General features: G+C 33.3%; 1 protein-coding gene across 1 annotated transcript in view; it reads right to left on the reverse strand.

Moving 5' to 3' along the window:
• LOC122715641 (cadherin-89D) overlaps positions 1-16,576 on the reverse strand; it is a 33,960-nt gene extending 17,384 nt beyond the window's left edge. Inside the window, exons 1-6 of the mRNA XM_043937980.1 lie at positions 16,492-16,576; positions 7,452-7,582; positions 6,666-6,824; positions 3,594-3,702; positions 3,109-3,311; positions 1,600-1,728 (exon numbers count right to left, since the gene is read on the reverse strand). Coding sequence (XP_043793915.1) covers positions 1,600-1,728; positions 3,109-3,311; positions 3,594-3,702; positions 6,666-6,824; positions 7,452-7,582; positions 16,492-16,576 — 816 coding nt within the window. The remainder of the gene's footprint in view (positions 1-1,599; positions 1,729-3,108; positions 3,312-3,593; positions 3,703-6,665; positions 6,825-7,451; positions 7,583-16,491) is intronic.
• Between the last annotated feature and the right edge of the window lie 762 nt (positions 16,577-17,338).

A 17,338-nucleotide genomic window follows, 5' to 3' on the forward strand; every position in this document is an offset into this window, starting at 1 on the left:
CTTGAAAGAAAAAACACGAACGTTTATTTCGAGTGTCGAAAAATACATACATACACGCGATATCGTGCGAATCGAGGATGAAAGTCAATCTGCCAAGCGTTACTCTCGAGTTAAAATGGAATAAATCTCGTGGAACGAGTCGCATTGGTGGAAAGTCGAACACGAGTAGCGATAAATATCGCGTCGTGCCTCACCGCAACGTTCCTTGTTTCTTTCTCTCCTGCAAAGAAATTTACACCTCAAGGTTTCCAACAAAGTATCGACCCCCGACATTCTCCACGTAATGTGGAACAGCTCAGATTATTAAGAGGTTCGCGTGAACAACAGAAACGGAGAAACAATTTTTTTTTTCCCTCAATTGCTGGATCCATAATGGAATCCATGGAATAACGACGATGGCTGAGATAATGGAATTAAAACGAAGGGAGATAAACTTTAACAATGATTGATTGGTGATTGATAGCATAATAACGTTTTTTTTTCTTTTTAGAAAAGAGTAAAAGGAATTCGGATAGAAAAAAAAAAAAAGAAAAAAAGGAAAAACGAATGTCGTGGAAGCTACGGCTCGATGGTTACGTAGAAAGTTCCCCGTTCTCTTGTTCCGTGATTCTTCTTCCATTGACGATCGTTCAAAGTCGCGGTTTGACGCGGTCATTGCCGGCGGATATACGCATTTTGTCTGAAGCCAACTTCACACTTTTCTCGCTGGAAAGAAAGTAGCTGAAAATACACGCGTGAACGTGAATTTTTCTCTCGAATGAAAAGAACAACATACGGGACGACATTTTGATTGAATTTCGACGAATCCAAATCCAATTCTTTTTAAAGAAAAAAATCTCGACGAAATATTTCAAGGCCATCCCTATGCGTAAAAATCCACTAATAATTACGAGAGGATGTCCACGCCGCGTGTATATGAAATTTTTTGAGAGGATAGCGGAGAAAGTCAACGTTTCAAAGAGTCGTTAATCTTTCCACAGACTTCCTCCTTTATCCAAATGCGTTTATCCGCTTTAACGAGAAAACAGAAGAGTTTTTTTTCCTTTCCTTATCATATTTCATTATTACACGCGTAACACACGATGTGTAAATACGCGAAAGGATTGCTTTTAACTTCATTGGATACAGGATGCATGGATCAGGCTCGAGGTACTTACGTACAATTCTTTCACGATTGTGCAATCGATTAATCTTCGCAAGATGTTTAATTATAAACCGTTCAATTACGCACCGTGATATTTTCCATCGAGGAATTATATACGCTTGCACTTCATAATTTCCATTCTGGTGCAATTAACCGATCATCGAATAATTTTTCCCAATTCTTGGTAAATTTTTTCCCTCTTTTTGTAAATCTTTCGCGATCGATAATTTGTTCGATCGCTATGTTAAGAATTTACGTTATTGAAAAAAAAAAAAAAAGAAAGGAAAAGATTAATCGTTAAATAATGAACAAGCTTCGAATGCTATAAAAATTGAATCATACGTTGCGCGTAAAGATACGCCGTTCACATTTTCATTTTCATATGGGATTAATAATGATTAATAATTGCTTGCAAAATGATCGCGTATAAAAAAATAAAACCACCGGCCACTCACCGGCATCGGATAGAACTCGTAAATCTTCGCTTTGTACACGTCTCTGGTGAATTTTGGATCAAGATCATCGTTATCCAATATCGTTATCTTCACCGTTGTGTTGGTGGTCCTGGCCGGCGCTCCACGATCCTGAAACACGTCAAGTGGAGACTCTCATTGTGATAGAAATTATCTCAATAATATCGATCTACATATATATCAAATCTTCATAATGATAATACTTATTCGACTTAAGATTAGATTCCTAATCCTGACCCAAGTTTGATGACTGACATTTTGCTGTGTAATAATAGCGATTGATAACGTTCTAGGGATAACCAAACAGATCCGGTGCACATTTCTTCAAATTTTTATTATTGAATCGATGTTCAGATCCTCATTTGTCTGTGCATATAAATATATTTCAAGGTAAGAAAATGTAATAATAATTAGATAGCGATTGATAACATTCTAGGGATAACTAAACAAATCCGGTGCACATTTCTTCAAATTTTTATCATACCATCATCGACTCGATGTTTAGACCCTCATTTCTTTTTACATATAAATATATTTCAAGGTAAGAAAATGTAATAATAATTAGATAGCGATTGATAACATTCTAGGGATAACTAAACAGATCCGGTGCACATTTCTTCAAATTTTTATACCAAAATGTTATACCATCATCGAATCGATGTTCAGACCCTCATTTCTCTCTGCATATAAATACATTTCAAGATAAAACAATATAATAATTATATTAGAAAAAATGTAATAATAATTAGATAACGATTGATAACATTCTAGGGATAACCAAACAGATCCGGTGCACATTTCTTCAAATTTTTATTATTGAATCGATGTTCAGATCCTCATTTGTCTGTGCATATAAATATATTTCAAGATAAAAAAATATAATAATAATTAGATAGCGATTGAAAACATTCTAGGGATAACCAAACAGATTTAATGCACATTTCTTCAAATTTTTATCATACCATCATCGAATCGATGTTCAGACCCTCATTTCTCTCTGCATATAAATACATTTCAAGATAAAACAATGTAATAATTATATTAGAAAAAATGTAATAATAATTAGATAGCGATTGATAACATTCTAGGGATAACTAAACAAATCCGGTGCACATTTCTTCAAATTTTTATCATACCATCATCAAATCGATGTTCAGACTCTCATTTCTCTTTACATATAAATATATTTCAAGGTAAGAAAATATAATAATAATTAGATAGCGATTGATAACATTCTAGGGATAACTAAACAAATCCGGTGCACATTTCTTCAAATTTTTATCATACTATCATCAAATCGATGTTCAGACTCTCATTTCTCTTTACATATAAATATATTTCAAGATAAGAAAATATAATAATAATTAAATAGCAATAAGGTACAAAAAATGTAATAATTAGATAGTATCCCATTGAATTTGAAGCAAGAGCAAATGATAGACAATTTATCTTGTGAATAAATGCGGAGAAAGAGTCATCGTGTTTGCTTACCGTGGCCGCGATGACCAACGTGAACTCGCGGTCGCCGTTGTCGTAGTCCACCGGTTTACGGAGTATGAGAGCGGTTCTGTGGCCGGATTCGAGTGAAAATTTGCCTTCCTCGTTGCCTTTCACTATCGCATAATGCACGTCGCTGTTCGGCGTGTTCGGTTTGTCTCCGTCCACTGCATGGATCCCGCGAAATATCGTCACGCCTGTCAAGTTGTTGTTCGACACACCATAAATTCATAATTTTTGCATTATGATTAATTACGATTTCTTAAAAAAGTTATATTTAAACGATTCACTTGTTAAACTTTTATCATCAAACGATTCGAACTTTTATATCTTTTGATTTTTCGCTTGTTAAAAATGAAAATCACTGTGTGTTCCTATTTATATTATTGTCACGAAAATATTGTAATTTTTTATCTTTCCAGAAGATTAAATTTCTGCCTCCCGGAAGTAGAAAGGTTCAGTATATATATATATCTCACCGACTGGAGTAAGCTCGTCCACGGTTACGTGATAAGGCGCATCGACAAATTGCGGGGCATGATCGTTTATGTCCTCCACGTAGACCGTCACTGACAGGTGCGACGTAACCTACGAGCAAAAACGTTAAAATGTGTCGGTGTTGTCGGAGCGCAACAGCTTCGAGGATCTAATATTACACGGCATTCCTCCATGCACTCGGTGCTTATACTTTTCATACTCGATTCAAGATAGGAACGAATCAATTATCGCAGCTCGCCACAAAGAAGGAATTTATATGCGTTGTGTTCAATCTCTGGGTGAGATATTAAGATATTGGACGAGCGTGTTCGTTTCGAAACGAGATTTATTTATATCTGTAAAATGTGATGTTATAGAAATCTGAGTGGGATGGTGTCTTTTCAAGGATAGATCAAAAATATTGTTCTTACTTGATGAATTCAATTTATTATTATTCGCCTCTTTCTTAAATGTATCTTTAATAAATTTATTCTAAAAATCATTTTCATCCTTCGCGATATAATAAATCTTCGATTACTTCTTGTAACGATACGAGCTTTTATTTCTCAAAAGAAAAGAAGTAGACAGAAGTTGGAATAAATTTCAGAGAGGAGACAACAATGATTGACACGAGAAACCGTTGTTTTTACGGTATCGTTTGCATAATCGATCGATCCTAACATCTCTCCTTTTCCACCGTCTCCTCAATTCCATTTAATATCATCGGTCATGCGGAGACGCGTAACAGTATTACTTGAGATTTATTCGTTGAGATTGCATTAACGCATGAAAACGTCCCATCCGATCGACCGATTAAAAAAGGGAAGAAAGAGGGGGGATCAAACAACGGTACTGCGTACGTACGTTTCCTCCAGTTTTATTGCATACTTGTGCAAAACGTTGAGCTGGAAGCTCGCCTCTACGATGCTAACGGATTAATTTCGAAAGCGCTTAAGAGAGGATGAAACATACGGTTTTTTAGGAGTTGCGAAACACGAGGTTTTTCGAGCGTTGATTAAAAAGCTAAATGGAAATATACGCGCGCTGCGGAAGTTTACCTTCACGGCTTTTTTTTTTTTTTTCGTTCACTGTTAATTCGAAATTAATGCCACGAATGTGAATATATAGGTGATCGATGCATTTACTTTTTACAGATCTCGCGGAGATTGCCCATTTTATAAATTCTCTCTGCGCTGATAAAATATTCTAACTGACTTTTTTTTTCCTTTTTCGACTCTTGGATTCTTTGTGAGAATGTTTTACGAGGAGAGAGAGATTGCATCGTTTCAACATTGGTAATTTTTTTATATGCGAAAAATTTAATCGTTTCAAGCACAGTAATATTGAGATTTGTCCTTGAAGTGAGAAACGTAGTATCGTAATGAAATTATTGATCGTTTTTTTTTTTTTTTTTAATTTTAATGAACTGACAAATGAATAACAAATGAAGGAAGATAATCTCAAAGTATTTATTATTGTTAATTTGAAAAGATATTTTAAAGAATCAGAATGGAATATTAAAATTAGCAAACCAGTTGTAATAACTGTACAAACGATTGTACAGTTATTTGCAAATAAGCAATCTATAAACTGTCCCATTAAAAACTAGTCATTATACAGAATTTTAATTACTTACTAAAATAACGCAGCAAAACAAGTATTTACTGGATATGATAAAAAAAAAAAAGTTACATAAGTAACATTTCTGAAATAATTGTTCCTCAACAAAATCAATTTATTACATCTTTCTAAATAGAAACATTCTTTTCACTTTATTACATCATTAATGAATTAAGAAAATTGTACAAGAAGAAAAGTATATATCTATATATTTATTTCCAGCTAATACCACTTACAAAGTGTGATTAGATAAATATGAAAGTATTATATATATATATATGCTTTCCATTAGAAGAATATCCACAGAGTAATATAATTTTGTTCATAAAATTCTATATATAAAAACTGAAAGTGTAAAATTGGCAATTTCATTGTCTATCCTTTGCGAACAAATCTAAACAGTAAATAATACAAAGAATTTCTTCGAAAAGAAACATGATGGAATTATTCGAGCAAATATAAAAAAAAAAAAGAAAAGAAAAAAAAAGGAAAATTGAAATCTTGCAGTTAGATGAAAATTGTAATCAATATCGTAACGGTTTCTTCTATTCGCGGATCTCCAACGAAATAATTGCATAAACGTTTATTGGCACACGATAGAAATACAAAACCGGTGGCAAGGATTCGTTCGTCCTATCGAAACCGGTGTCTGCACGCTCTAGTTACTCTTGCATGCGCATGCAAGTTATGAAGAGGAACTAGACCTCTGGGACAAAATAAGAAAATATCTCTAGGGACATTAAAGATAACTAGAAGAATGGAACGTATCAGATGATTTACTTCAAAATCCACTTGTTTGAAATTTCTGATAATTATAATTTATTCTCGAGAAGAGAACAAACATCTATCTATTGAACAATTTTATATATTTAAAATCGTTTATTTTTAAACTCTCCTGTTTATCCCTCGAACGTTCAATTTTAATCTAAATTCTATAGTTTCTTTATCGAAATACAAAAGTTAAAACTAAATGATCTAACTCTTGTAGATTATTATCCACGATTAAATCATTCCATAATATCATTCTAATATTTAATTTTTTGAAAAAAGACTGTCTTATTCGATTATCTCTCTAATATTAATTTATCCTTTATTCTTTTAAATTTTCTTGTTAAAAAATTTTACAACAATTCATTCAGGTCAGAGGAATATAACATAATATAATAATATATAAATACCAATTAAATTTTATCTTCTGCGTGATTAAATTTTCTCGTAAGATCTCCTTTTGCTGTAAGTAAACTGCCGTTTTCGTTTGTTTATCAAAATTGCACGTGTACCTCTTTATTGCGATCTTGATGATCTCATTTTATTATAATCGTCAATTTCCTGGATCAAAATTAAAATTAAAGCTTGGTCAGAATAATTTAGAATTAATCTCGTGGATCGTAACGAGGAGGCTCAAGGAACCGTGAAAAAGAAATTAAACGATCGATTACTTTCTATTAATTTACCAGAGAATCGCCGCCATCTGAATAATCGCAGACCACGCGGAACTTGAGCAGATTTCTAGGCACCTCCGTGTCAACCAGGTCCTCGAGGGACTGAGCCAGCATCAGAGAGACGTGCGTCTTGTTTGTCTCCTTGTAGGCGAAGAAACGGGCGTCTTCATCCTGCAACAATTAACGAATGATTAAATACCCGTCCCAAAAATCCGCCATCTTTTCATTCGTGACTGGAACTGTGGCAACGTCTCTTTGCGTTTTTTACGCTTCTGAGGTGGACATTGACAAAGAGGCAGTTGATGTTTCATTTGCTTATTTATTTGTAATGGATACACGCGTCTATTCTTATGCAAGTGAGATGCATGGAAAGAGGGACAAGTTGACATTTTGATAGGGATATTAAGTGTATAATTGTGCGCAAGATATTTCTCCAGGATTCATTCTTTGATGAATTATTGAATATTGAACGTTTCTTTTGAAACGGCTGACAACATTTCTCTGAATGCAAAAAGCATAAATATGAAGAAAACGACGTTTAATGTAACGAAACGAAAAAATATGGCGGTCGAATTTAATTTAAATTAACTTTGATTTAATAAAATTCAATTAATTATTAATTATTACAAATAATTTTATACAGAATAATTTATCGCCGAATATATCTGAATTCTTGAAAGAAATTGCAAATTATTATGCAATGTAAAGCTAAAGAAGAAAAATTATACTATTTGTGATTCATTTGGATTTATTAATTACAATATAAAGACTTAGAAAAAATATTATACAAATACTTACTTTGTCCACTGGCATTATTGAGATATGACTTCTCGGATAAGCTTCCAACGATAAGATCTCTGTGCCTCTTGGAAGATTTTCCGGCACCCTGACGAATTTCAAGTACTCCCCTATTGGAAAGAACTGGCATCCTACGAACACGTACGAAAAGAGCTACGAATAAATTATTTTAAGAACACACAAATGATCTTGAATCAAGATTTGGAAATTAATACCATCTTCTTCATTTATGACTCAACAAAATTCTAATCAGAGATATGATAATACGACTTTCATTGTGTTTCGAAAAATACGAAGAGTAATTAGAAATCGGTTCAGAGATCGCAATTTTAAATGCAACTAGAAAGCAAAAATAACAAAGGAAATAAAAAATTTAGAAAATTTAATGTAAATTATAAAATAATTAATTATAAAATATATTATTACCTTTTTAAGTCTTTATTAATATCTCAAATTATGAAATATTTTATATATGATAAGCATTACGTTTCTTAACCCAAATTGATAACAACATACGTACAGATAGAGAAATATTGAGGTATCCGTTTCCACGGCTCAAAACTAGATACTAGAGACTTAATCGAATACTTTCTAGCAATAATTCCCCAATCGTACTTTCCCATTTCCTACGAGTTTTACTTTTTCCTCGTCCATCCGTTACCATTTTTTCCCTTTTCTCCCATGCGAGAAACCAGATTTTCGCATCGACATCGACACATTGCTACAGTTTTTACTCGCTCGCTATTTAATAATAACAGCTAATAACAGCTTCTGTATCTCAAACAACTTGGGCGAAATATAGGGTCCACTTGTGAGTGAAAGGATTGTCGATGGAATTTACACGTTCGGTACGATTAATTTGGGTGTGAAACATTATCGTGATTCGAAGCTCAGAGACCGTGGCGGAGACAGGTTCGACCCGTTTACACCTCTACGTTACCAGACACCGTTTCTCTCGTTCTTTTTTTTAAAAATATAATCGTACGAGTGGAAAGATAATTTCGTGCAAGATAATTCGAATAATACTTTCAAAACGTTGTTTTCAAATTTACATTCCAAGCGAATTTTTATCGATACTTAGATTGTTTCAAGCTGGATCTTACTTTTTATTTTTGGAATAATTAAAAATCGAAAGCGAAATGAGTTAAAGGTAAAACGAATGACGATAAAAATTAATGTAAGAAAACATTGAGAATTCTGTAACATTTAAGGGAAGAATAATTTTCTTGTATAATTTACAGCATTCGATTATCTATGCAAGTAATAATTGATTACTTAATGCTTAAGACTGGAAGCACGCGATGCATATTAAGCGTGTAGCGAGAAAGTAATTAGTCGAATGTTTACCAATATACTTATAATGTTAATAAGTTTGCGCGAGTCGAGGCAATGAAAACTTGTATTGCCAATTATATATATATCCTGTGCTATAAAGTTTTATTCTGTTTTAAATAAATACAAATAGAAATATTGATGAGCGATTCCTTAAAACTTTTTTTCAATAATCTTAAAGACAAAATGATATTTGATGATATTTCATACTTGATTCTGCTTTTCTACATTTATTCTACTACATTTATTCTACTACATCTATAAAAAGATCTATAAGATCTATAAAAATAATTTAATAATTTCAGAAAAAATATTAATCATTATCAATTTCTTCTCGAACAATACATTTTCACATACATAAAAAATAAATATAAAATTTCTGAACATTGTCCAAAAAAAATTCCTGGTCGTTTTCTAATTAAATTTAATTGATTAATTCTTGGAACAGCATCAACTTTAATTCCTAAAGATGGAACACAGTTCATGAATCCTATTCATTATTCGAGTTTCAAAAAAATATTTTCATACACCTAATTAAAAATTCACCTACATCGAATTTGATCGATAAATAAAAAAATTTCGAACAAAAATATTACATTCTTATCGACATTTAACAAAAATCTCACAAACCGAACCAAAGCAAATGTCGTACCATTACGAGAAAACGATACACCAACGCAACCGTTCGACTGTTTCCCTCTGTTTTGTACCTTTCTACATTCTACAATATCATCAGAGTTACGAAACTGGTCTTTTGACACGCGTTACCGAGCGTTTCTTACGAACCGGCGCGTGCGGAAAATGGTTGGCGAGTGAACGAGCACCGGGCAGAACGAGTTCGAGATACTTTTCCACCCTTCGATAAAAAAGAAAAACTCGTCTAAACGATTCGATAACACGAATTTTTTTATCGTGTTCCTTTTATCGGAGGATAGAGGCGATGTAACAACTCGTTTGGTCTCGCCGTCGAACAGGAAGCGTTCGAAAGGTCGTCGTAGAAACTCATCCAGTGCAGTGGCCATCTTTGCTGATTTTGCAACCTGGCCGTTTTAAACTCTTGGAAGAACGTCTTGAGAAGATCGAGAAGCGCCATAGGCGTTTCTTTTGCAACTTCTTCTTAGTGTGATGCTGGATGAGGAACAATTGTACAATTTCCTTTTTGTTTTTTAAAAGAGTACGAAGAGATCGATGCTATTTTTCTTTAATTCTTCCCCCTTTTTTTTTGTGAACAAGTTTATATTATTTTCATATCATTTTTCGAAAAAGGAATTTGGTCTTATGAAATATTATGAGTTGGAAACATGGAAAATGATTTGTAAAAAATTTTGTTGAACAAATTCTTATTAAGTTTGAACGATAATCTTCTAGTTCAATCTAATATCTTTTTGCAAATATTATGAAAAAATTTCAATTCGAGCTTCTATACACGACTTTGAAATAATAACAGCAGTTCAAAATAATAATACTCGGAGAATTAATTTATATAAGAACGAAACAATTACCTAAAAAAAGAGACGTGTATTACGTTCTTAAATCTTAATATACAACTGTATTCTTTAAAAACGTTAAAAATAAAAATAGAATAGAATAACGAGCTATTATTACGCGTGAAATATTCAAATATTTTGAAAGATCGAAAAATGTGGTAATTGTACTAATCAGATTAATGACATTCTATATTTCCTTATAGTTTCATTGTCTAACATTGTTCCAGTTTTCAAGGATGATAACAACTGTTCCGTAACGATTATGCAAATTATTATTTCATCGATTGAATGCAAATCAATTACGAAGTGTGAAATATGTATGAACACAGCATGGTAAGTAAGTAAGGTGGAAAGAAAACGAGTAAAAAAAAAACTCGACTCGTCTCCCTCGAAGAAGAAGGCCAAGTTCTTCTCCGCAAAAATTCCAATCTAACGTAAATCTCAATAGAAAAAAAATCAAGTGTTTTTTTGAAAAAACCACGATAATCCTTTAACATACCTTTTCTCAACTTCTTTCACAAAATCTCAAAAGTTAAATTACACGCAAGATTTCACTCCTCCTCGTTGCAAATACCAGACGACGATTTCGTTTAAAACGGTTTAAATACTTTGTATATTCGAGAATAAGAGTCCAGCTCGAGTAATTAGCTCGTTCCCAAGCTGGTCGCCGGCGTGAAACATTGTTTCCGACCGAGAAAGGGAGGGAGAAGATCGGAATGGACGATACACGGCGAAGACGGAGAGGAAGTTCGCGTCCCACCGTGCCAGATCTTATCTCAATTTATTCAGGGCTGCGATCATCGCGTCGATCTACGGAACGTTGTCCGGCAATTTCACCGTTTTTCAACCCAACGTTAACTGAGAACACGTTACACGAACCTTGTTGCACGGAAATAAATTCTATATAATTGCACCTAGAAACCTCTTATTATTCGGCGATATAAGATATATTTTTGTCACTGATAATGGGAAAAGGCATTCGAACAGCTTCATACAGAGGAGAATTTATCATCGTTAAATCGTAATCATATTGTAGTTTTTTACGGGGTTGGAATTTCGTGTTGGGATCGAAAAATTGATAAAAAGATTCTACCTAGATTGCTCTGTCTGTCTGGAGGCATAGAAAACGGTTTCCTGAAAACTGTTAACTTTATTATTATTAACATCGAGCAAACGAACATCATCTTTATTAAATAATTCGACACGTGTGCACGTAGGCGCTCGAGGCAAGGAGTCGGTTTCTCCGCGTTTCTGAAAGCTTAGCAGCTGTCCCCCTCCAGTAAAAAGTACTTTCACCCGATCGAACGCACGATTCGAAGCCGATAATACGTTGGACACGCGTCAATATCCTTTTTCAAGTTCTTCCACTCCCGATTATCGATCGTAGCCAAAATCTCTTAACGAATTCTATTACAACTTGATTCTTGTCTTACTCGACCCCTTAAAAAGAGAAACGAATGTTTTAAGAAGGCGAGTTTTAAATTCGAAAATCAAGTTGAGATTAAAGTATGCACATTCGACTCCTTTCGAATTTTACAAATTCGAAAAATTCCGAGTGAGAAAAATTTTTATCATTTCCACCAAGAAAACATCCATCCCTTTAAGTAACTCGTTTCTGAAAAGCCGCATCAATCGACGAGGATCGAATTGCATTTGTTAGCGGAAGGGAATCGCCGCTCGATTCTTTTCATCGATCATCCGGATAAAGTTCCGGACGGCGCATAATCCGCCGGAAATTCCGCCCCGTGAAATCACTTGGAGGCGCGCTCTCGAGGATCTTAAATAGACAGAGGAGGCTGTGTCAAAGAAATCCTTCGCAAATTCTTCCCTTTTTCGCGCCACGTTTTTGTCTCTCTCTCTCTCTCTCTCTCTTTTTCTCCCTGTCTCTTTTTTGTCTGCCACGATTCGAGGAAAATTACTTTTCAGAAGAAACGTCACACGAATTCTTGCCCCTCTTGGATGTGACAATGGGTGCACGGCACGTGTTTTTCAGAGATCCTTCAAGGAATACGGTTTTAAATAAAAATTACTTATACAGTTCGATCTAAAATTCTCAAATCGAGGAATAATGGGAATATAATTCCAACGAAATGGAATTTTCTGTATCTATATAAAAACGGTTTAAAATTATTATCATTGATCGTGAAGAATATATATATATATCGCGATAATAAATATCGAAAACGCGTCAATTATCCGGGACAAAACAATATTCTCGAATATGGAGGACAATTTAAATTTAGTATTGGCACAAATAAATATATATATAAAGTAACGACTGAAAGACAACTTATCACGATTTATTTTAAACCTATTTTATATCGATACTCGAAACGAGGTTACCTAAGAGGTGATACATCTCCAACGACAACAATATTTGTAAGAAATCCGATCTATTAGATTAATTAAAAAACCTTTCGAAAAAATAGTATCAAATCTTTCCAACGATCCACAATTAATTTATCCATCTCGACTTATCCTTAGATGCTTCCTAAACGACATATTTCACGAATCTCTCCAAAAACGAATCGATGAATAATTAATAAAAAAAAAAAAAAAAACGGAGGAGGTTATTTAAATTTTAATTGCTTAATTGATTAAATTGCTTCCATAATAATTTCAAACAATTCCAACAGCGTCGAAACACAGTTCAAGCGGCTGCTGCAATTCCTGAAACTGATGGTACGAACGAAACGATTGCATAACGGGTGCAACCCCGGCGGATGCGTCGTACGCCATTTGCACACAGGCGAAGCTTGGTTTCGGCCGGAAGTGGGACAAGGTCGGTCGGCTTTTTGCTTCTCCATCGTACATCACCGGCCGCGAGAGCCTTCGAGACGCTGTTTCTTCCTTCGAGGGCTGGCCATCGCCCTCGTTTCGATTATTATCCCCGATCGAGATAGAATGGGGGTGGAAAAAACGCGCGGTTCGAGGATTATGGCTGAGGATGGACGAGGATGGGGGTGGTTTTTGTCCCGATTGGGTGGTGTTGTTCCACCGTTTTGCGAGAATAGAGTGTATATATATATATGATATACTTTTTTGCAGGGGAGATGTATCATTTGGGATAAGATGGATAGGAGAGTGAAGAAGAGAGGAAGTTTTGTTATTTAACCACTAACTAGTTGAAAAAAATGTATACGGCTGTTGGTCTACTTAAGGAATGAGCGTGATAAATGATTACAGCGTTCTAATAGCATTCTTATTTTCTAAAACGTTTTTGTGAGAACGCTTATGGGAGATTTATAATTTCAAATGATCGTTTAAAATCGTTGTGTCAAGAAATATTTTATTGAAAAGTATTATCATACGAACGTTTTTCATCTTTAAATCGTAGATCCTTGAAGTTAAAACGCGAGATATCTCGTTTTTCCAGATGTTTATTATAAATTAATTGTAATTTTTATCGAAATACAACGATTATCCATAAATAACGTATTTTATCCTATCATTCGTAGCTCCTTGATCTTTGCAATGTGCGTGAATCATCGTTGTAAGAATATGCATAACACGTGGTTTGAGGTCAAGGAATAAAAACGATTATAAGAATTATTTAGTGTATCATTACATATATTTATTATAATTCGATTATCAATTTCTAATAATCGAAATTGATCTAAATTTCTATAATTTATTATATAAGAATCAAATTCAATATTATCAAATATTCAGGATATTCGTATGATCAATATCATTGATGATCAATTGATTTAATTGAAAAAAATGGATTAATAATTTCATCAATTAAATATAAAATTTTTAATGATGGAAAACAAATAATTGAAAGAACGATAATTGGAATAATTGTTCAAATAATTTAATAATTTCTAAAACTTAAGTGAAAATTAATTTCGAATCGTACTTTAGGTTAGTCGAGATTAGGCTTTTCACAAACGATTAGCCTCCAATTTTCCAAAGATGGATCCCTAATGAAGTGTATCAACATTCAAGTAGTTCTATCGGCTACATTAAATCCCTTCGAGAACGTCCCCATTAATCTGGGAATGAAAAAGGACAGGAGTTAGCTGAAATTCCAGAGCCAAAAACGGAACTAAACAATCGTTTGTGAACAACAGCCTCGACACATTATTTTGTAGCTTCTCAAAAGAGAAATGAGATAGATTTTTTTTTTTTAATTTAGATTTCTAACAATGTTGAAATTGTTGCGACGATACCTCGTTTCGTATGAATTATAAAAATTATTATTTCAAAGAAAAGGAAAAATACATCGAAAAAGAATTTTTTTTTATATCGAAAAAGAATTATATTTGTAAATCACAATTTTGCAAGGATACGAATAAAAATTGAAAGAAATTTAGAGTAATAAAATGTTTATCTATGAAATTGTATTATATATTCAAAATTTCACGAAATACGTTCCCTTTATTACTTGGGAATATGTGTTTTTTTGAGAGAGAATTTGAATTTCTTTTTCTTTTTTTTTTTTGGACATTGTACGAGCACGACCTTAGTATATGGAGATATGAATACGCCGTGAAAATAATTAAAAGCAGCGAGGTGAAGAGCAAGAAGAAACGAACACACTAAGAAAGTAGGAAACTTTTACTTTTGGAGAGCTGTCAAAGAGATTACTTCCAAAGGCCAGAGAAGGAAATAATGTATCAAACAAAAGTATGTCTCACTGAATTTCGAATCAAAACTTAGATGAGATGACATTGAAGCCATCGTTATTATCAGAAAAATGAACAAGAGGGTGGGGGGAGGGGGAAGAGGGGGAGAAAAAAATATGGCACAATGTTAAGAATTGTTTGATCAAACTTTGCCATGGCCACAATCCTCCTCGAAATAATTATTAAAAAATTATTTCTGCAACGAAATCCTTCGTGATATTACACGTTTCGTGATCGATGAAACAAAGAATTAACAAAGAATTACGAGAAATGGAGGGAAGGAAATGGGAAAGATTATTTTAAATATGAAATATCGATCCCTTTAAAATTTAAAATCATTCCATTTATAATACCTTAAACTTATATAAACGAGGCTTATTAAATTTCTTTCCTTCATTTTACAAGTATAGTAATTAATTGTTAGGAAATGAAAGCGAACTACTGAATTATAAACACGTCTATTTATACTTTAAAATTAATATGAATACATTGCGTAACAAGCATTTGCACACAGATATATAATATCCAAATATTAATCCTATTCCTTCATTAATATTAATCTAATTCAGATTTTAAATTAAACTCGGGTAGGCTAGCTCAAGTATCGATTTAATTAACGCACTCGACACAGGCATAGGCGAAGGTTCATTAACGAGCAACAAATTGCACTTTGAATACGAACCTCGATCTCACGATCTGAAATCGTAACGATGGGAATCAACGGTTTATCTTCTCTCTTTATCTCGAGTGTCACACGCAATACTAGGTCAGAAAATAATAATAATAATAATTATAATAATATCTAGGCCAAAGCTATCGTCGTAGCTCTTTGAATAATCTGCGAGTAATTGAATATTGAATGACCTTCGATGACCAACCATTCAATTCGAATTAAATTCTATATCTATTTACTTTTAATAAATGAATGCATTTCGAAAAAATTCGAAGGATTTTTACTTTGAATTCAAGTACTAGCAAACTTTTATTTTCTATATTTATATATTATATTTCAAATATTCGAAATACGATCAAGTATCGACACAAATTAATCGATCATAATTATAATTTAATTCAATTATTCAGAGATTATTTGTTTTCTAAAGGAAGGAAAAAAATTGTTTCTTAAAGAGAGAGAGAGGGAATCACGTGATAAAAGTTTGTGATCTTTGAGGAAACCTGGCGGTGGCGAGCAAGAGTGTCGATAAAATCCGATGATCGAGAAGTAAATTATGTTGGAATGGTGAAAATCTGTGTGTCGAAGAGAACAATACGAGTTTTATTTCACACGCTGTTACAGTCACATCGATACAGTCCTTAAAAGCATTTGAAATAGCTATCGTGAAATAAAATTTGATTCAATATCTTGTATTGATTAATTATCTTTCACGATACTACTTTCTCGATTCTACTTTAATAAAATGGTTTCTGGAATTTCTACATTTTCTCTTAATTCTTTAACTCGTTCGAACATTCTTTCAATTCCCCTATACTTATAAATAAAACTACTTATACTTATAAATATAATACTTATAAATAAAACTTATGAAAAACTTAAAAACTAGCAAGCTGTTAATAAAACGTTGAACGTACCTGTAGCAAAATGAAGGCGACCAAACAGCACGAAGAACGTCGCCAAAGCAGACCAAAGAACCAACGTTTGCCTTGACTCCCTCATGTTCGATCCACTTCTTCTTCTTCTTCTTCTTCTTCTTCTTCTTCACCACGATTACAGTTTATCCTCGTACATCTCTGTAAATTATTCACGATGAATCGTCAATAGATGTGCACTTTTGAACGCATCGTGACTCCGCATCTTATAACTCGAAAGGCAGGTTGCAATTCAAGAATCTTCGCATCTTTTGTTCTGAAGAGTGGAATTGGGTGGAGGAAAGAAGTAGCAAGAATTGTATTCGCATTTGTTTCTCTAAATTATTAAGTCTGGCGCAGATGAATGACATTGGTGGCATTTCGTAAAATGATTGATCGATTCATTCACCGTTGAATGCAACATTGGAAGATAATGATGTTGTACTTTTTGCAATGGAAACAAAAAAAATAGTAATACGTTAATCAGAGCGATGAAGTTACCAATTATTTCGAGGAATAATAATGAAACAGGGTGTTAGTTTGGTAAAAAAAAAATCGAATATGTGGATTTAAATAATGGTTTGAACTTTATACTATGCCTTAAACATTTATATGGATATTCTGAAAGGTAAAAGGAGAATTTACGCGCAAAAATATCGATCAAGGCTTACTTTCCATAAATCCAGAAGCGAGATAAAAATCGATACAAATAGAATGCAACGATGCGAGTGAAAAAGATTTTAAAATGTTTATAATTTAACAAATATTTTTTCTATACCAACTTTCTCTCCAAGATTAAAATTTTAATTTTCGTCTCGTGTCCTCGCCATCTTGTATGCAGATAATCACA

The sequence above is a fragment of the Apis laboriosa genome, unplaced genomic scaffold (assembly GCF_014066325.1).
Source record: "Apis laboriosa isolate Shangri-la unplaced genomic scaffold, ASM1406632v1 scaffold39_cov144, whole genome shotgun sequence".
NCBI lineage: Eukaryota > Metazoa > Arthropoda > Insecta > Hymenoptera > Apidae > Apis > Apis laboriosa.